We start from the raw sequence: 23296 nt of genomic DNA on the forward strand, positions 1-23296 counted from the left end.
CATTATACGTTCTGGATATTTAGTACCTCGTTTGTAATAATTTTTTTGCGCCCAGGATCGTCGGTTAGGTTGTCTCATCATAGTTTAAAATATTACTAGGAGGTACCCCATCCAAAGAAATTGCAAGTTTATCAAAATATTCAGATATTGTGATTCTTGATATACCTGCACGAGATCGTTTTATGTTTTGGCACATTCTTACAGCTAAAATGTCTTTGTTCCTTTTCAAAAAACTATTGACCCAATCCCGTCCTGGCATATTTCCATTTTTAAACTTATTAATTTTTTTACCCCTACGATCTAGGTACCCTTTAACTAATAGTCTAACATCAAATTTATCAAATGGATATCCCCATTCAGAACACAGTAAAATACCTGCAATTATTAAATCCTCTTCCTGTTTTGTGAGTGAAGTTTGTCCGCCTTGTTTTTTCATATGTGGATTCTTTACATGTCTGTATATAACAGAATGGTGAATACCATATACTTTTGCAGCCTCTCGGTACGACATTTTTTTTTTTGCTTAATACACATAACAGAATTTGCTAGATCACATTTATTTGGAACTTTATAACGGTTGCTCCGAGGTTCTGGATTATATTGATTGGGCATGTTTCTATTCACCCTAAAATTAACAAATCTAAGTTCAACAATTTATTATAAATTGTATAATAGTCATAATGAGTTTATACTTACAGTTACATTAATTTACACAAGTATGTTTGTCCGTGTAAAATAGATTGAGTGGATTTAAAAATTGTTTTGATACTATTCAGTGATAACGAATTTGCGCTTCATTTTTGGAGGCAAAATATTCTTATCAAAATAAATATTTTAAAGACAATAATTTTGATTTGGAGGTAAAAGTAAATACTGTGTACCGTTGTTAACAACATTACCAATTATTTCATGGAAGAAAAATCCACATAGATAAAAATCATTTCAAGATACCAATTATTAAAAGTTATTACCAAAAAGTGTTTCTATTCACCCCTCAGTTTCTATTCACCCGGTTTTACGGTAGTACTTATATTCAATGGTAGTTGAATAGATCTAACCAAAACCATATAGGTATTTATTTAAAATTTTGGTTTTTGACATTTGAAAACTCTTTACGCTGTGTTAAAATTATATTTTATTTTTAATAATGGTTAATTCAAATAAATTTTTTTCTATAAGTTCTTATTGCATTTATTTCCATCATAAGATCTGGTAAATATTACACTGAATATTTTAAGGCTTGTTAAATTTAAGGTATGGTGTTTAACACAATATGAACAATTTTTTATTATATTGTCCAGCTATAAGTATATCATGTTTTCATATGCAACAGTACCAACATCAACCATCAATTTCTTTGTACAGAAAATATGGATGATTCAGACAGCCTATGTCCCCAACCCTGTACAAGTATTAACGATGCCGCTGATTGTGTGACACTAATAGGCCTACCCGGCGGTAACTATGATCTTATTATTTAGCAAAAAAATATTATCATCAATATTATTTGATAATGTATTGTAATTTTTATTTATTATAGGAGGACTCAGAGTTACTCGTTACTATTCATCTCATAATTCAGGAAATTACTGCAAATATTTTAAACGGCCAAGTGATGTAGTAGAATATCAAACATGTGTTTATACTTGTGATTCTGATGTAATGGTCCAAGGAAACTAAAGTTATTTAGATATTTAAAAAATCTATCTATTTTTCGGTGGTTTAGAAATCTGTCATTTTAGACATTATTACAATAATATTACCAGAATAACCTTATTTATACTGATATGAGTAGGTATTACTTATAGTACATTTTAAGTTTTAACTATCATAATTATTATTCATTATTTTATATGAATTGATCATAGATACTCCAATGCATTCTACAATTTTAAATATTCTACCTATGATATTCATATATTTTTAAATGAGCAGGTATAGTTGTGAAAAACAAATATTGCTTACATTTGTTATGATATGATCTGATCAAATATATATTATACATTATAATAAGAAGTCACGTCCATTCAATAAAAAGTATCCATATAGTGAATACTACATTTTTTAAAAAAAATAATTAGGATAACATTTAATGAAATGGATGTCCATATTGTCTCATTTATTTGCCACTTTCAGAATCAGAAAACTGCATTATACTATTAATAAAATCAAATAATTATCGATTTTACACATTATATTAATATTATCAGAACTAATTTATTTTTGCTTTTATCTAGAAAATAAGTCCTATGTTTAATTTAAATAATTTTTATTTGTTATTAAGTAATTTTTAAATTATTTCTTTCAAAAAATCAAAAATGAATTTAACTAATAATACTTTATATTAAAATTTTATTTATTATTGGATTTTTTTAATGTATTATTATGTTTAGAGGACCCATTCAAAACTTTATTAATTGTATAGTAATTTATAGTTATATAGCAATAAAATGTAAAAAAAAAATAATCATTTGTATTGATACAAATATACAATTATGCAGTTATGGTATTTTGTAATAGTGATGAATAGGTTAAACAATTTTCATAATGCCAAAAAATATTTATTTAATAAAATGTTATCCATGTAAAATGTACAGAACTATCCATTCCACAAAAGTATTCATCCATATTGTGTAAAAAATGTATTATCCTTGATATGGATTGTTTCATGAAGTTTGGATATACACTTTATGAAAAGAACAATTCCATTAAGGAAATGTTAACGGTATATTATATTATTTTTTATGAATAACATTTCTATAGAATTAAAAATTATATATCAATGTCAAATTCACAAATACCTTTAGATTCGATGAATACTTTTGGTAAATCATAGAAATAATAAATAGAAGATATCTATCAGAAAATTATTCTAGTTCTTATAAACTGTTCTCTAATGATACACCTTATCGTTGGGCTAACCGTTGTGTCATCTTCGTGTCAATAGCTCTATACATCGTTCCAAGTTGTGTACTGCTTCAATTTATTAATTGACTAAATATAACATACAGGAAAAAGTAATCTGTACAGTATATTATTATTTCAAATGTTATTAAACTTACATTAACTGGCTTTATGATCTCAACAAATCTTGTTCAATATCTATATTTTTTACTTTTTAGTCCACAATATTTTCCAAATTGCGTGTAGCTTGGAATACCGAGATCGCGACTTTGTTGTATATTCAAGTTAAATACGTCCATTCCAAAATAATAATATTCTAATCTTGGATGATAATTGTATAAGTAATTGGTAATCTAAAATAAAAATTTAACAGAAAATATAAACAAATAAATATTTAATATTATGTAATACAGTCAATATATTTTGAAAGTCGTCATCAATGCCATTAGAGTGGTTATCATTTATTTTTTTATTTGACACGGCACCAATTTTAATATACTCTAAATAGGGTTGTTTTAAAGTATATAAATTTAATATTTAAATTTTTAATACTTCTCAAACATCATTCAAATTGCCTATATCAAACACCTTAAATTTGAGTTTTTGCAAACATTAAATTTTAATGGGTTATGTATTGCTAATGTTATTGTTGACTATTACACGATTCTTACTTGCAAGTAGTGAGTACCTACCGACTACCGAGTTAGAAATAAATATTAGCATTATGGGCATTTTCAAATATTATTGTATTGCCTACTCATAATTCACTTAAAAATTAAAATATCGTAAAAATCCAACGAGAGAACACAGATAATATTGTTATTAAAAGTTTGATAATAAGCCAATTTTCTCTAATATGAAAACTGGCAGCACCCTATTGAAATTAGCGAACAAAAATATGTTATGTCGTCAGAGTATAAGACGGAAACAACACAGTGTCATGCAGGTGCAATGGCCTTTAAATTGCAATTAATGTATTTTGATAAAATTGTATATTGTTTATTTAAAATAAGAATAGTGTATTTACGACTACTTAAATTTAATTTTATCTAATATTTATTTTCGTTTTACAATATATTATTTTATATTACTTATTTTTATTATATCATACGCAAATCTAAATTTTATAATAGCAACTTTTTTCCTTATATATATATAAAAATTAAAAACATTGCATTTGTCATAGTTACATCACCATAATCATGATGATAATAGGATGAAAAAATATCCATTATATCAAAGCAATCTGAGCTTGATCTATTATACTGTCTATAACTTGGCACTTCAGTTATATTTCATCTTTTAGAAAGTTTTAGTAAATACAACGTTTTTCTTAAAAAATTATATTTTTTTATATTTTTTATCCTAATAATTTTTTAAGTTTTTTACTTTTTTGAATGACAACATTGGGTTTTAATTTTATATTCAAAAGCAGAATATTTTTCTTAGTATTTTGATATATGAAAATCGAATTTCTGGTGAGTAGTTTATGAGTTATAAATATTCAAAGTTTAGATGAGCGGAGTGAAGTGAAAAAAAGTTAAACATTAGGTTAAATTATAAATAATCTATGGTAAATGACAATCACCTGAGACGAACAAAGATTCCAATATGTACTCGTATATTTCGTTCCATTCTGGTTATTAAGCTATTGTTCTATGATTTTACTGTCCGAAACAGAGGGGACAGACACACAAAAAATAAAAACACATTGTAAAATCAATAAACTCATTGCTCTGCTCAGAATCTAAAATACAGCTTTAAACAACAACATTGCCTCATTGCATTTGCGTCTACCTGTCATATACTCATATACAGACATGGAGGCATGGTACTCTAAAATACAGTCCCTTGGCCCTTCCATACATTAACAATACTTAACATATTTTATTTATTTTGCTGAATTTAAAACTAGTAAATGTATAATCTGAAAATATTTCATAACTTAACTAATTAAAATCATGTAGGTACTTTCCCTTACTTTTAAGGGAGACGTCTACACTAATGTAATGGATATAAAAGGACTACTGCTTATGTGTATTATACTTATTATAATATTATAATAATTATAAACTGATACAAATAAGTGGTAATATATTGGTGTTTTTTATTTCTTTAATTGATAATATTAACATAAATTAATGTCTGATAAATATAATCTATCCAGTTACATATTAATATATTATTATAGTTATAAACAAAAATAAAGTATATTAATAAATTACCAAAATATATTGGATACTAATTTATATTAATTACCAATTAAAAAAACACTTCTATTTTTTACATTTAAAATATATAGAATTAGATAAAAATGTACTACGTATTGAAATAAAAATTATGAATTTAATAATTTTTTGTTTGTCATACAACTATTTGATCTATTCTTGTTAAAATCTAAGGTTTAATATATTTCAATATTTGAAGAAAAATTTTGGCTTTTATTGTAATATATAAGATATAATTATTAATCATAACACTTAAATTATTCTGTTTTAGAAATCCAAGTCAATCTCAGATTTTAGGTATACACTTTGATATGGCGTTTAAAAATGATCTCAAATACCTGAATATCAATTCAACATATAATACGACTATAAAACAAAATTATAGACAAATGGAATCGGCGTTTTGGTCAGAATATTTACCTACTGTTATTGGTATTATTGTACCAACATATCCTCCGACTACAGAAGTAAGTGATTTTATATGTGATTTATAGTGATTTATAGTATGTTCTAAGGTTTTGAGAAGAACAAAAGAGTTATTTGTTAAATAATTAACTGCAGGGCTTGAAACGGTTACTAAATTAAATTTGGATACTGGTTACCGGTTTTATACCGATCCTGTTGTAGGTGGTAACCAATTACCGGTACTATATTCTGAACACAGGTTTTACCAATTGGTACCAATAGGTGATAACAGCTTCCAAAAAATTTCGGTTACCAGTAACTAAAAAAAAAAATTGTACTACACCTTTCCCGTGCCCAATCAGAGACAGACAACGATTTACAGTTGTCTATATGTCGTCTGTTGAAAGTTGAGTTGTGTGCCTTTTATCGTATTCTGATTGATATTATAGTTTATACGTAACGGTCAATACTCAGTATTTATAAATACCAGTAATCGGTTAAAAAAAAAAAAATATATTTCAGAAATATAACCTTTCTTTGTTGTCAAACCTTGAACATTTTTGGGTATGTTTAGTTCTGGGTGGAATCTTTTAAATTAAATTATTTGTTATTGCTTTAAAATGTAGATACTTTTTTTAGTGACCCACTGCTCACTTTATGTATTAGCACGTCATACTTCTATTTTGTGTTTGTTTTTAATTACTCTTTTATATTTAGTTCTGGTGGGAACCTAAAACTCCAATTCAAGTGGCATTTTGGGGTCTATCTGGTCTCAACATGATTTTAATTGCTCTGACAGTAATACTTTGCATACTTTGGTGTAATGCAAAGAAGTAAGTTTACTAATTATACTTAATTGAATTGATTTGAGAATTGAGAATGTAAAAGAATGTATATTTAATTGTTTTTTTTTAGAACTAAAGATCGTTATTATAACGGTGATGTGTTAGTCGTTAGAGAAGAGCCAATGCCAATGAGTCATCAAGGCATTGATAATCGTAGTGTAACCAGTAATATTTATGAATATCATGATGCACCTATTAAGACATTACATGCTTCACCCAAGAAGACAGCATCTTCTAGCACCTTGAGAACAAACAGTGCAGCTTCTATGCGAGATCATCCCATGGCCATAAATGAAAAATCTGTACCACAAACTCAGGTTTAAATTTTATACTATAATTCAGGAGTGGCCAAACAGTTGATCACACAATTGACTGGTCGATTTTGGATGATTTCTGGCCACCCCTGCTATAATTTATATTACAATAGTTTATTTTAGTGTATCTTTTTAAACATTTTATATTGAGCTAAATTTGTCAGCCCTTCTTGATATTATGGGATATTTGCACCTATGATTCTGTTCATAGTTTTTTTTTATTGAACACTTGCTAGATTTAGTTTTCTTCGCAGGTGCTTTCTAGTTTCTATCATTGGTATATTCCATGTATCTATATTATTATGCCGTCCATCAATTTGTTTTTATACATAAGAATTTATGTTAGTAAACTATCCGTCCAGGAAAAGATGCAAATATTTTATGTCCATAATAAATCTATTTGTATTAAGTTTAAATATTGTCTATAAATAATTTTATTTCAACCAACTATTAATTTTTTGTTATGATTCATTGTGATGTGTGGTACTTAAAGTTCTATACAAACATTTATTTTTTTAAATCATTTGATATAAAACATTACATAATTGTGTTCCCTTACTTAAACCAAAATACATTTAACATTTTTATACATCACTTATTATTGAACTATTTTTATATAAAGCTCAATAATTATTGAATTAAATTAGTTATTTAATAAATATTATGTTCATGATTAGATTATTGACTTTATGCTGAATATAAGTAGTTATTATAAAATATTTTTTTTATAATAGTTTTACGCTTTAAACAGTAAAATTATTAATTAATTTAACCAAATAGTTTTAAATTACAATTAATGTAATACTCAGTGGCGCCGAAGTCAAAATTTTTAACTATGACATTAGACACCTCCACATAAAATTTTGACACCCACCTATTTCTTACAATTACTTTACCATACACCAAGTATAGTTTGCATGTTGTCTATTGAACAAATTTTCATAATATAACTATAGAAATATAGAATGACAAAGGTGACCCTTTACCTACTAAAATCACCTATGACAATTGTCATAGGTAAATATATATTTTGGCGCCACTGGTAATACTTACATATAAATTATAAACGTACAGGTTGGCTCCCAAAACCAAATTTAACTTTAAAATCAATTAATATTTTTAACATTGTTTTTAGTTTTCTTTTTAAGATCAGTAATATATTATTTATTATCAACACTTTTGAGCTATTTGAATTGGCTTACATAAAATACATTACATACTCTTATTTTAATTTAATGTATACTTTCATTAGGTATTTTATTGTATAAATATGTAATAAAATATTATTTTTTTAAATGTTTTTCAAATCTGAAAACATGTTTTTGTAACACAATTTGGTCATTTGACTACATTTTTTTTTAACGAATATAAATTATATTTTATATTAAAGTACCTAAATAACTTTCAGTTTATAAATTTGATTATTAAATTTGTAAACAAAATTTAAAATTATATTAAAATGTTTTTTTCTTCAAATGATCAATTTTAGAATTATCAATTTTATTGTAAGCTGAAGAACTTAACTAATTGTACTTTTAAAATATAATGTAGTCGATTGACTAATATTTGTATTATTATAAGTTACCAAAAATGTGTATAGAAATTTGAAATAATATAGAAATATAAAAGTTGATTATAAGATCTCATATAAAATTTTAATATTTTAAGTAAAAGTATGTTGGTTTTGTAAAAAATTATAAAAAAAATTCTTAAAATATTTCAGATTTGTATTCAATGTTGAATTAGTTTTTTTTTAATATGAAATAGATAATATAATTTAATTACAGTGATTTTTGTTATTGTAGATATAATAATATGATCTTTGATTAATAGTATACAATGAAAAAATGAACTGTATGTATTGTTATAACTAAAATTTAATTTTACTAAAGTGGTTGTATTAAAACATTATATTTTAATTTTTAGCCATTGCGCTTAGTGGGATTTATTTTACCATCACTTATATTAGCTTATAATATTATGTTTATTGAAGAGTTACTCAACAGTCAATGTCCGTTATGATACAATTAAAAATAGATTATTATTTGACTATTTATTTACTTTTTAATGAAGCTTATTTAATGTTGATCTATTATAATTAATAATATAATATCAGGTAAATAGTATTTATAATCAATGGTAGTATCTTATTAAATATAGACAACATATTAGCTAGAATAACTACTGTCTTGAAACTTTTTATTTCTACAATTTTATCATAAAATTATAATAAATCTTTTTAATTTAGAATCACTTGTTTCTATTATAGAAGCTATTTTGTTTAAAATTATTTGGATAATAGTTTGATTTTAACCAAATACAAATTAGATATTAAGTCTGTTATTAATTTCTATTATTTAATAATATAATATTATTGTCAAACGATCTGATATATTTTTCTCTGATTTCTAATTATTTATTTTATACTATAGCCACTGTATTTGTATACTTGTTAGTTGTCAGAATGTAATTTTTTTTTTTAATTTAAAATTTTTAAAATTATTTTAAAGTGTTAGGCTTTTATTTATTTAATGTATGTATAATCCAATTAGTTTTTTTTAAAATTATTTTCCGAACAAAAAATAATTATAATGTGTTCAATAATTATAGTATAAATAATACTTTTTAATTAATATTTAATTAATACATTTTTTTTTTTAAAGATGTTTTTTTGTTTTTTTGTTTCATATTTTTATTTTTATTTTATTAAAAATATTTTTTTATGCATTATTTTATAGTTATTTTTATATAATTGTAAAATATATCACATTTTTGTTTATATGTATGTCATTCAATGTTAATATTTAAAATATTTTATTTGAAATGATGTGTATATTAATATATTTTAAGTAATAATTGTTTGGAAGTTCTTGATAATTCATGGAAATACCTATGGTTTTGATCAACAGGATTTGTTAATTTATATATGTATTATACAACATAAACATTCAACATATATGGTGAGGAAAATGTGTACTTTGTGTGTGCAAATTAGTTCTGCCTGGGTTGTGTGGTTTTTTCTATGATCATACCTTATTTATTTATTTATTTTTTCATGTTTGAACCGACGACTCCGCGGGATCTGCTTTCGCATTCTTCTGTGCACCGCCATCATTTATTGATTAGCAATACAAACGGCCTATGACCAAATGAGGGTAGGTGGGACGATCACTCGCCTAACCCCCTCAATGGTAATTTACATTATACATTTTATACATTTTTATAATATGAATTGGTTCGGTGATTCCTCGAGCCGACCGGAGTCCGCTGCCCTGGTAGAATTGTACTGGCCCTTCCCGGGTTCCGGTATGGTCTTTCCCTCCCGCGGTGTCACAGATGGTGGGAATGGAGAACGTGGTCGGTGACACCTCCGATGTTACGCATTTCTGATTTCGAGGGTGTATCGTTCTCCATCGTGAGTCCCAGGCGATTGAGATGGTTTGAGCTATATTTGCTGTGGAACCTACACGAAAAAAAAAATTATTATAATATTATAATAAATTATAGTAGATATAACTATTTAATAGGTAAAATAATTAAAATGATTTACTTATTATGACTATGTAAATATAGTTATTTGTTATGGTAATGTTTACTATATTTTATAGTTTAATGCAATTTTTTATGTTTGAATTAACTAAAAAATATAGGTAGCTAAAATAGCATATTTCAGTTCGAATAACTATAATAACTTAACTATAATATTTTAGTAAATCTGACTAACCTTATAGCTATCCCTATAGCAATTATAATGTACGGTCAATCCTACTAGGTATTTTTATAGTACAAAAAACTGTTTGGTTTTTTCCGTGATATAGTCATACCTATAGTATGGCTATATGCTTATATAGTTTTACTATTGCCTGTAAACCAATTTGCAATGAGAAGTATGTAAGTGACCGAAAATGGTAATTTGGCATGTACATTTTTTGACTCAGATCATAGGATGCTAAGGTTGTGACTATGAATATTCTTTAATATTTACTTTAGTCATATGTATTGGTGAAAGTGTACCATGTGTACTGTAATGCAAAGTTAGGAAACTTAGGTATATATCATAATATATATTATTTCTGATGTCAACATCCCTTTTTCTCAATGAATACTGTACCATATTCAATTATCCGCACACCAAATGATGTGCTTCCGCTTCTGACATTGCTCAATTACTTTGTGTTAAAATGCTTTATTTCGTTAAAAATTACGTTTAAATGAAATAAAAATTCCTCATTGGCCAACGTCTCTAATGGCCGAGCGGACTCAGTATCAATCAGTTTGGCTCCCGGAGAGGTTGCTCCACTTTGGACGCTATCAATAAGGGTCTTGATTTGGCCACTTGGGCCAATCATGGTCCTTCACGAAAGTAGAAACTATGCGTCTTGGTGGCACTCGATGTTCAAAATGCCTTCAACTCCGCGTCATGGAATCACGTGGATGAGGCTCTTCGACGAAGAGGGGTCCCTCGTTACCCAAAGAAAATTTTACGGTCATACACGGAGAGTCGTACACTTACATAAGGACAGCTGAGGGGAGGATCTAACAAACATATTTTTTTGCCATAACAACCGAAAACGACTACAGAACGTAGAAAATAATCTCTTTTTTAAATTAATTTTCAGATATTCAATATTAAAACGTGATAAACCAACACCGTACCAACTCTATAGTTTTTAGAACGTAGTAAGTACATAAAAAAAATACTATTTTTCACAAACCTCACGAACACATAATTTATCACGCCTTTTCACTTTTCAGCAAACATCTTTTGTACGTACCAATAATTAAACTATTTTGGACCTATGGAATACAACTGTGGGGTTGTACCAGTAATTTCAATATTGATATTATTCAACTCTGCCAAAACGTAAACTCTCCGTACTATTATAGCATAGGTACCGGTACTACAGAAACGACATTATCCACCGAGATTTGATGATGAACTCCATCCAGGACGAGGTTATTAAGTTTGCTTGAAAACACGATATAAAGATAGATTAACCCACCAATCCAGCGGCAATTCAACTAGGTACTTGATAACTCTCAAGGCGTTTCAAACGTCGGAGACCGTATGACTAAGTATAAAATTTAGGCCATGACCGGGGCCTCTCCACTGGGAGTGATAGGTAACCATAACCTAAACATGTTTTTGTATATATTTACCAAAATATTTATTCATTAATATTTAATATTTATGCAAACCTTTGAAATGCATTGTTTATAAACAATTTTATAAAATCATTGGTCGTTATAATAAAAAGCTTTCGGATGGTTTATATAAAAATGGGTTCAGAAGGTAAAATAGGTTATTATAATTGAATAATGCCATAATGGATATAATTTTAAGCCTGTATCTTATATTTGGCCAAAACCACTCAAATTAATGTGTTAATAACAATTAATATGTTTGGCTTATTTTTAGCCGAATTTAAAACAGGGTAAATCTACTGGCATTATTAACAATTTGTTACGGTCAACGCTGCGTAGGATCAGCTATAACTAATAAATATATATCTAGGTACTATATTAATCAAAATAGGCAGTGTCATCATTGGGTGGCTTCTTCCGTCATATTACTCATGTTTTTTATTACTCTTATCCATAGGCGCAAATAGACAAATTATTTTGTGGGGACTAAAGCCCCTTCTATGATATTTTCTAAAAATTATATATGCTTAGTACTAATTAGTAATTACTGACTTTTGAACTGGGGGAACTTGGTAGAAATGTGGGGGGACTAAGTTCCCCTAAGCCCCCACCTATTTGCAACAATGCTCTTATCTAATTTGCTATTTGTTCTCTGAATAGATTGTAAATATCCTGTAAAAATAAAAAAAAAAGGTACTATATAAAACCAAAGGCACGGAGTATAGAAATCACGGGATCACTTCCCATACGATTTTTCTTACATCTAAAAAACTTCTGATCAATGGCCACTGACTACCAATTACCATAGGAAAACTCCAGGACTTCTTCCCATTTTTTAAAAACTCTTATTTGTATATCTTACCATGCATAGTTTTAAAATTGGTCATAAATCATTATTCATTATATACCACTAATATTCAGTGTATTTCCTGGTAAAACATAATATGTTTACATATATATTTAATGCTATCATAAATAAATGGTCAAAGAATTAAGCTTAATATTATGTTTACACCAAAATATATTTCTATTGATTTTGAAAAAGCAATCGTATTGTAGTCAATGCCCAATGGAGTTTATCACAAATAACTGAATAAGAGTACAAAATTAATACTATGCAGTATTTGGCATATTATGGACTCAAAATTGAAGGTGGAGACACTTGGGTTAATATTTTTACCAACCGATCAAGTACAATTATTATCTGACTGCTTCACTGTTGATATAATTGCAGAATGTCCTACTGAGAAAATATTAAAATATATTATAATTATTTAGTAGACAATTATTATGTTTACGAAGACAGTGTCTTACACTCTTAACTATTGGTAATTCAGTAAGTATTGAATTGACAACAAATGCTTGTGGATAATTTCACTCGTATTTTAATAAAAATGTTCATTCCAATTCTCCATCGACCAGTATTTGGTTAAATATTATATGAAACTCTCTCATCGTATCTATCTTAAAAATGATGTCTGAAATTAAATTTACACAATATTATATTGTAGACATAAAATCAGGCATTTAATCAAATACCTATAAAATAGCCGAAGCTGTATTTATTGATATTTTAACTACAAAATATTTTTCAATTTATCGTGATTTTAACGAATTATGTAAACATTTGAACTTTAAGCGCTTATAAAAAATTGTTCATATGTATTTTCAATAATTTTAAAATGCTATAAGAAACCTTGTAGTATAATTTTTAGGTTATTTATAGAGAAAAATATTGTAATAACATCAAACAGAAAACAAAATGTTAAATATTTGATCATTTTTAGTGCCTGCAAATTTTCATTTTCCATGGGAAATGATAACTTACCTAGTTACCTAATAGAGGTATATTTCTTGATTTATATTTTACGATAGTAATAATAATAATAATAATAATAATAATAATAATAATAATAATAAAATAATAACAGACATTGTTAAATGAGTAAAAATTATATACCCCCGTTTTAATAACACAGTTTTTATCACACGGCGTTATAGATAGGCAAATCTGGTACATAGATTCAAACAACTTAGAAACTACTTATTCCAATTATTTCTATTTAGATGCAGATAAATATTCTCCCTTTTCACTTTTGTACCTATATTATTATATTTTTTGTTAAAAGTCCATTCATTTTGAAATGTGTAATTTACCTACTTAATAATAGCTTGTTTTTACTTGCCCGTCCCCAAAGATAAACTCTCAAATTAGACGGGATGGTTTATTTACTCCAACTCCCTATTCTGTTTTGAACCATGTCAAATGGTACCGTATCTGTTACAGTGGTCAGTAAGATTTATTTTTTGGCGATGGTTTATTATTAGGAATTTTTTTTTAATTGTATGTTTATCTATTAGGATTATTATAATTATTCTGGTCACGCCAGGAGTCAAAGTTAGATTGTTGATGTTTTTATTTTTTATTTGTGTTGAATTTGCGGCGAGCGACGAAGAAAAAATTATTTATATTTATTTTTTGCATAATGCAGAGGATAAAGTTTTTCATATAGCTTACTATTATTTTTACGAGCAAACTTTGGATTGGCTAGCACGTCGAGACGGCTGAATATTATATTAACCTAGACTGCTCATAGTTTATAACTGTCCGTCATTTTACATTTCTTGTTTTTTCTATGTCACATTTGTGTGGAAGGACGAGCTGTTGAACCATCATCACATAATTTTGTTGCGTTGTACAAAGTAGTCTCATTGTATAGGAACGTTATTTTATTATATGTTCCATAACATATTTATCAAAGTTACATTGTTATACTACTGTTATAGGTATGTGAACTCAAACGTTATTACAAATCTATTCGATATCAGTATTTATAATAATAACAATAAAATAAATAAAAACTGGATGCCCTCAGGTTTTTTTCTCGTCTGATTTATTTATTTTTATTTACTCTAAGGTAATTTATGTTATATTGTTACATATACTACCTATATATAATATCAGCAACAAACATACATTTATATAAATTTATTAATTTCAGAGATAAAAAGCACAATATTTCTGTCATATGAATTAAAATGTAATATTCCTAATAAGAGTTAAATCTCATTCAACATGTGAGGTTTAATGTATTCAATATAATTTCTTCATTTCTCACTTGATTTTTTAACATACTGTCAATCGGATAATTACTGTCAAGTAATTGATATTTATAATTCGTTGTTTATTTTTTTTGTAGATAGGGGATTTTCATATACCTGAATAAATACCGGAAATGGATTCAAAACAAGAAAAACAATACATTTTCAATATGAAGTTGGCACGAATTATGGGCTTGTATCAAATTTTATTTCCAAATTCGACTTCATTTTTTGGTTATAACATATATCACGTTGTTACTGTGTTTTTTGTATCATTCACGTTTGCCATATCGATGTTGTTCCCAATTGGTTTGCTATATTTAAGAAATGATATAATTGCGATCATGTACTACATGGGATGCATAAGTAATTTCCTATTATCCTGTTTCAAAATGGTCAATATTCTCTATCATTCCAAGGATATATGGAAATGCATTGACGTTACAAGCTTTAACTATATTTTGTACAAACACTACGATAGAAATGTATTTAAAAACTGGCAAACACGGTCTATACGAATTACGTACATATATATTGTAATAGCGTTATTCGCTTTTTTTTGTTGGATTTTTAGCCCATGTATTATGAATAAATCTGTTATTGCTATTAGAAATATTGATGGTTCATATAGCAAATACCGAATGAACATTTTCAATTTATATTTAATAGCATCAAATGAAACATATAACAAGAACTTTTACATATTTTATGTTATCGAAATAATAATTAGTATTTGCTATGTATATTTTACTATAGTATTTGATGTTCTTATGCTTTTGGTATGTTTTGCAATATCTTACCAATTAGAAACAATTAGTAATACAATCAAATCACTTGGCCACGAAATATATACAAGGGATAATATAAGTGCGTACGAAGTTTATTATTTACTATTTAATACAAATTAATTGTAATTATTATATAATTAAGTAATATTATAGTAGGTATATTCATATAATATTTTTTGAAAAATATTTTTGTTGCGATCAATACCTACTTATTGTTATAAAGACATATTTTATAAGGTATTAGACATTAGTCAGTGTATTAATAATAATTTTATAATATTCACAGGGTCTGGTAATTCAATAAAATTAAAGGAGAAACATGGCATATTATATAATGATTTAATAACGATAATGACAGACCATCAAAACGTTCTAAAGTGAGTGATATTTTTCTTTATAATTTAAAAATAATAAATTGTAAATGTATAGCTCATGATTCCAATAGCAAACCACTATTATGGTTTTTAACTAAAAAAATAAAAAAAAATAATGAGTTCGGAAGAAATTTGGCGAAATTTTTTTTCAAAATTAGTTAGTTTCTGAATAATTGTTTGATTTGTTTGTATTTCTTACAGAAAGTTAAATGATTTTTATAACATATTCCGGTCAATAACGCTAACTCAAATATTTATAGCTTCAAGCTCACATGTATTTATTTGGTTTATTGCTGCAATGGTATGATAGTCAACTAAATTAAAATTATTCTTTAAGAGTACCTACATAATATTATATGATATTTTAGAAATTTTCAAGCTAATTCTTTTTATGTTCCAAGAAAATAATTGTTATATTCATTAAGTATTTTTTAGTATTACAGTTTATACCTATTTATTTTTGCTATTTTTTTTCTTTTTCATTTTCAATGGATTATGCCCATTGAATTAAACATATAAATTAATAATAATTTCAATTGTTACACAATATTAATGTAGAATGATAAGATTTAATAACAGTAAACCATTTTATGAAGTAGAGAATTAAATATCACTGAGTGGGAAATAACAAAACTGAGGCACCTATATAGTTAGATTTGTAGTGGTTGGTTGAAGGAGGTCCCTTTAGCATTTTCGTTTTTAACATAATATATTCTTAGTGTATGTACTATTACAGTGTCGAACAGACATGTTTGAGTTTTTCGGATTAATAAAACGTTTGGACAGATATTTTCTTGTTTTATTTTTGAAAATCATAGTTTGTAATAATGTCTGAATTGATTAAAATACAGATTTTCTTAATTTAATACATATAATAATATCATACAATATGTGTGTAAATGAAAAGTACCTATATAATACTAAACATAAATTACGCATAGTTTACTTTTTTAGAGTATTGATGAAGGTGATAATGCAGATTCAATATTGTCATTTAAGCTATTCATCGTACTTCCTCTGATAAACTTTCAACTATTTATGACTTGTAGCTTATTTGGAACTATAAATGAAAAAGTAATTATAGAGTTGTTTTATACATTATTTTATATTTGTTTTATTATGAAGAAGTTTTAATTAAAATATTTAATAGAGACTTTGTTACTAATACAAATTCTGCATATATGGATATATTTAATTTAATCTAAAATTTTGTGATGTTTTACTATTTAGAAAGATTCAATAATTTTTGCATTATACAGCAGTAATTGGACTAATATGGACTTAAAAAGTAAAAAGATGATTTTGTTCAATTTGACAATAAATAATGCTAGCCAGTTAAAAATGAAGTTTACAAATACCAAAATCGTTAACTTGGAAATGTTTAGTCATGTAAGTATAACAAAATATGTAATAAAATAATTTGTCTTATATCTGTATAATTATAAAAGATTATTCATGATATTATAATTTTAAAATTGTTTTGGCTTTTTTGAGCTATTTGTATGCATTTTAAATTATCGATTTATTATGAGAACTTTTTGGTTTCAAGATTTAAAAGCTTAAACTTTTAATACAATATTCCTATTAAGTTATTCTTATAGCAGTTGAATATATCGTAAATATTATAGTCACAGTTTTTTTTATAAGCTTTTGAAGCTCAATATTTAAAATAACGTTTAGAAAAGTGTTTCCGTTTTTATTTTTTTTAAAGTACTGCTATTACGATAAAAACATATTGTAAATTTTATTCCTCTAACAATAGGTGAGACATATTCATCAATATTAGATATCTACCTATCGGTTACCAATATAATAATGACATAAATTTAAAATTATACATATTTTATCATTAAAAGTAGGTATTAAAGTAAAATAATATTATTAACATATTTATACAAATAGTCATATTATTGTTTGAAAAAAATGTGACTTTAATTTTATGGTTATACAGGTATTGGCGTATAGTTATTATGTTAGGTAAATTTTTAAATCAATTAATTTAACAAATACATTTAATTAATATTAAATTATTTTTTTTCACAGACGATGCGCTTTTGTTACTCAATATTTTCAATGTTAATTAATTATAATAAAAATAAAATGAAATAGAATTTTAATTGTTTGATAATTTAGAGTTTTGTTAAGATATTACTAATTAAATAATATTTTATTATTGTTTTATTAGATTTATTTAATTTGTATGTACAATTATTATTTTTAAAATTGCATATTTAGTCATTTGATTTTAATTAATTTAAACGGTATCTGATTGATTAATTTATCTGTGGTTATATAGGTATTAGGTACCTATATTATGTTAATGGTTTCTTATTTACATTATTTTACCCAAACTTATTACATTAATATTTTAGTTAGTAATTAATTTTATAATATTCGTTTATCTTTGTATTTGTAAAATTATGTTTTTTACCACAAAATGTATTAATGTATTTTTCGAATTCCCAACGGACGAGTTTATATTAAATTATTATTTAATAGCGGAACCTGCTTGGGCCCTCAGCACTTCCGGTAGTCACAGAACTGCCTTTGACTAGGTGTTAAGGTCAATCACTCTATTCTTATGGCCAAACTACGCTTTTATAGAATTTGAGACCCTTTATTGTCTTTGTTTAGTTCCTGCCTGGCAAACAGATCACAATAAGTAAAAGTAAATTGTTTTTGTCTGATCGATTTCCTTCTTTCCCTGGTATTTCCAGGGAGGGCACATTTATTGTTTTCCATTTTCAATTTCTGTGATAATCAACTCTTTGCTGATGATCTAACCTAAAAATCTATAATATGCTAATGCGTATCATCAAATGAAGACCTTGGTAAAATGCAAGATCATTTTTATAGGCTTAGTATTTGGTGTCTTACAAATGGTTTAAAATTAAACACCTCAATAAATGTGTTAACAAATAATATGTTGTTTCACAGTTCTATTAAAAAACTAGGTTATGAGTACCTACTTGACTACTTCATTTTTGGTTATCGCCTTTGAGATGTTGGAGTCACATTTCAGCCGAAAAAATAATTCAAAAGAGTCTTAACTTAGAATTTCTCGATACTATACGTAGGCTTACTGACATGTACTTCATGTCTACATTTTTAAACTAGACCATATAACTTGTCCTAAGCTACCGGAACTTATACAATTTTACGCCTCTTATTAGTTATTACCCGTTCATGTCCAATTTTCTCAATAAAACCTACCACACACGATATGGATATAATAACCGTATAGATCGCATCTCACGTGAATGTGACAAATTAAATAATTTCGATATATTCAATTCAAAAAGCATGCTATCCCCAAGGTAATTATGTTAAAATTCCATCATAATATGCACCTATTGTACTTTTAAATTTATTTTTGTTATTTATGGTAATACTTAATTAAGTTCATTTCATGTTATTTTATTTATATAATTTTTTATTATATTGTACATATTATATACTGTGCTTGAGCCCACACGGGTGTTTAATTAAACTAATTAAAAAAATATGGTTTTTTTCGATACATTTAATTGATACAAACCTTTAATAAACTTAAAACACGTAATTTACTTAAGACTTAAACCCTTAAAGTATTGTTTGAGTGAACTGAGTTATAAGTAGTTACTTCATCTATAATTTGTATGGCTATTGAAAATGTCAGGTGCATCTTATTATTATATACACCCAACTTATCTTAGTTTCATTCCTTTATAAACATTTAAAATACTAAAGAAATTTTACTTAATTAAAAAAATAATGTTTTCAAAGAACAAAATATATATTTGTTCATGTTAAGTAAAGTTTAAAAATTGATTTATCGTTCTTTTTAAATGTTGATTTAATTAGTTGTCCTAGCAACAAAAACTGTTATTTAAAACTTTAAAAACAAAACGAAAAATAATGTTTGGTTAATTAATAGTTAATGTAGGATTGTTAATTATTGTTAACAGTGTTAGCGTGATTAAAATATGTATAGGTGTTTCACCCCACCCATTTTTCATTGTCAGTCGAATTCAAAGTTTCTACCTTATTTAAAAACCTATATGTAGTGCTATTAAATTTCAAAAACATAAATATACATTACGGTATATCTAATGTAAAATAGCGAGGTTGTTTTAATTGGAGTTATGAACCTTTTAGAATATAATTATTAAACTGTTCATTCGTTGTATTAAAATATAAGACAAATTATAATGTTATATTAGGAATATTACAATATAATAATAGTTGATTAATGATCAAGTATAAATAATGTTATGGAATTGTGCAGGAATTCACTGAACTTATTTAAATGTCAAACTCATTAGTCGAGGAATATTTGCTAAATAATTGCTAAGAATGTGGATTATGTTTGAAACACGAAAAACACGTTAACTACTTAAGAAAATTTAAACAAATAAACAATATTTAATGTCTTACATTTTTTTTTAAAGGAACACCATGTTACTGTGTTTTAACTATTCATCATTAGATATGAAAAACCTTTGTTTTGTTTATTTTAGATTCAATTCAAAAAATACTAGGTGTAGGTATAGTCGGTGGTACAGCTACTTCAGTAAGATACAGATAAAAAATATAAATATTAGTTATGAGTCATGACTCACGAATAATAATTCAAAAATCTAAATAAGTATACAGTTCTGATTATGCACCACAATTTATATATTTTAAAGCATAGAATTCGGGCATTAATTTAAAAAAAACTGATACAAATCAAAATGTTCTCATGCCTTATGCCCATAAATAGCTTAGAAAAAAATCAAAATATTTTGAAAATATTATGGCGTATAGAAAAAACTAATATAAGATATTAAGTGAAAATTTCATGTACCTATGGCTATTTTCTTATAGAGTTTCACCAAAAATCAAAATACCAAAGAGAAAACCAAAGCATGTTTACTGCTCCAAAAGGTGATACGCAAACACAAATAATAATACTTAATAATAATAAAAAAGTTGGGCAAGTGGGTGTCACTCTGCTGTACAGTAGGTTACAAGTGGGTCACTGTAATGGATTGTGTTAAATTTGAATTCAATGATATAATAACATTATATAAGAAAAACGATTCTGAGAGAAGATGGTTTGTTAGTGTGGATAATTTCCGATAATTAGTGTGGCTGATCCCGTTGCCCGTTAAATGTACCAACTCTATATGACTCAAACTTTGTTCAATTCGCTATTTAATATTCGGTGTATGGTGTTAAAAATTTATCTTAACTTTTCCGTTGCCTGCAATAAAAATTCTGATTCGTAGCAGTATATTATCAGATAGGCAACCTACCTGTGGTAGATCGCGGACTCCGTGCTGTTAATACGTAAGTGTATGATTTAACTCTAAAGTAGGTATCAAAGTTATACCAAGTTTGTCGTATTCCACCTATGGTGGATTAATATAATCAATTAATTCAAAATCCTAACCTAACCTAACTGTACTAAAATCTGATGAATAAAAAAAAATCAAATTTAATCATTTTTAAATTAGCCTGCTTCTTCCCAGACGTCTAATCTACACACAAACATTAATTTATATATATATATTGACAAAAAATAATACAAATCAACAAACATGCCCGATTAACCAATAACAACCAATATATAATACATTGTTGCACCACTGTTGTACCTATATTTTACATCCAGATTTCCTAATTTTCCGGTGGATTTTCCTAAAATTTTCTTTAGTAAAACCCTTTTACTGGCAATTATGAACATTTAAAAAGAATTTGAGCCAAATCGGACCAGCCGTTCTCGATTGATGAGGTAACGTATATTTTTCACGCTCCATTTTTATATATATAGATTATTGTAATTACTTATTATTAATACGGTAGCCGGTAAGTTAAATTGATATTATAAAATTACAACAAAATAACTAAAATCGTTATTCTTGGTTATTTAATATGTTATTTCCCCTAAATTGGAACATAAAATAACTATAAAAAAAAACTGTGTTTTTATATTTTTGAGATTTTTTGGTATGAACTTGTAAACAGTCAATTTGCTAAATGTAGTTTAATAATGCAACTTTTTAGTTCTCGATAAATTTATGTTGTATTTTCATAAAACGCAACCTATAATTATTAATACGTGTGTTTGACATAAATAGATTGTGTACACAAGAAAAATATATTGATATACTATCTGCATTATTTTTTTATAACTTGACCTATAAAAAAGGAGATATACATATACCAGATATAAAAGTTTGCATAATCATTTTAGTAATTGAAATTGATAACACCCACTTAATAATGAATTTAAAGAATATATAATATTATTACAAACTTGAAGGGTATAGAACCAGAAAAGTATATTATACTATTTATACTTATAAGTTATAAGTACCTATTCTGGTGCCTATTCATTTCTTCACAAATGATTGTGTAAATGTCTGATATTGAAAATATACCTACTTCTCAGATTTGAAGGTAAAGTATAACTTACTTTATGATAGTTTAAATAATTTATTTTAATATTTTTAAATATTTTCTTTGAATGAAGTAATAATAATATTTGGACAGTATATTGATAGGTAGGTAATTTAAATATTTAATCTAATTTAATGTATATAGTAAGTAATTATATTAAAAAGGACACGATGTAGGTAATTCTTTTTTAGATTCTGAGCGGGACGATGAAGGTTTTTGTTTTAGAATGATGTATTTTTTTTATGTAGGTATTCCAATACTTTTCTCAATAACTGGAAAAATGTAACAAAAAACTGTTGAAAAACGAAAATATTTACGTACTTGCTAGTGTTCGATAAAATTGATTTTGTTATTTGTTGTAATTCATAAAGGAATAACTTACTGTAAGGGTTTCACATTTTCGTCGAATATATATATTAAAACTCTATAGACGAAGATGTGATATAATTTTCAAAGTATTTTTACTTTTTTTGAAGTATTTAAAGACATTTTAAATTTTTGACTTATGTGTTTCTATGTCAAACCCCTTGGAAATTTATTAAAAGGTTCCTAATAAATTGTTACAATAGCAGTTGAAAATTCATACCAAAATTTTTTTAAGGTTTGTAAAAATCACGAAAATGTTCTAATTATTTTGTTGTTAAGAAACGTGAATTTTGGATTTTTAGTGGAGTGTTGAATCATGAATTTATTAGTTTTACAATGAACTATCAATTTTTTTTTAAATAATCGAGAAAAACCAAATAAAAATTAAGGAAAAACATT

At 26.1% G+C, this 23296-nt stretch overlaps 2 protein-coding genes and 1 long non-coding RNA gene across 3 annotated transcripts in view; 2 read left to right on the forward strand and 1 right to left on the reverse strand.

Moving 5' to 3' along the window:
• LOC100159815 (acetylcholinesterase 1) overlaps nt 1–7234 on the forward strand; it is a 12720-nt gene extending 5486 nt beyond the window's left edge. The window contains exons 11-13 of the mRNA XM_008186417.3: nt 5404–5599; nt 6255–6370; nt 6453–7234. Of these exons, the coding sequence (XP_008184639.1) occupies nt 5404–5599; nt 6255–6370; nt 6453–6705 (565 nt within the window). The 3' untranslated portion in view covers nt 6706–7234. The remainder of the gene's footprint in view (nt 1–5403; nt 5600–6254; nt 6371–6452) is intronic.
• LOC107884260 lies at nt 2494–3942 on the reverse strand. The gene is made up of 2 exons (XR_001679801.2): nt 3063–3942; nt 2494–2994 (listed from the first exon to the last, which is right to left on the reverse strand). It is a non-coding gene; the product is annotated as an uncharacterized LOC107884260 (long non-coding RNA).
• A 7646-nt stretch (nt 7235–14880) lies between the features above and the next one.
• On the forward strand, nt 14881–18214 carry LOC103309944. The gene is made up of 6 exons (XM_016805782.2): nt 14881–15810; nt 16018–16108; nt 16307–16406; nt 17060–17179; nt 17336–17494; nt 18149–18214. Exons 1-6 carry the CDS (start codon nt 15078–15080, stop codon nt 18212–18214), a joined length of 1269 nt encoding a protein of 422 aa, XP_016661271.2. The 5' UTR covers nt 14881–15077.
• Nucleotides 18215–23296: the final 5082 nt, after the last annotated feature.

This window comes from Acyrthosiphon pisum, chromosome A2, assembly GCF_005508785.2.
Source record: "Acyrthosiphon pisum isolate AL4f chromosome A2, pea_aphid_22Mar2018_4r6ur, whole genome shotgun sequence".
In the NCBI taxonomy this organism is placed as follows: domain Eukaryota; kingdom Metazoa; phylum Arthropoda; class Insecta; order Hemiptera; family Aphididae; genus Acyrthosiphon; species Acyrthosiphon pisum.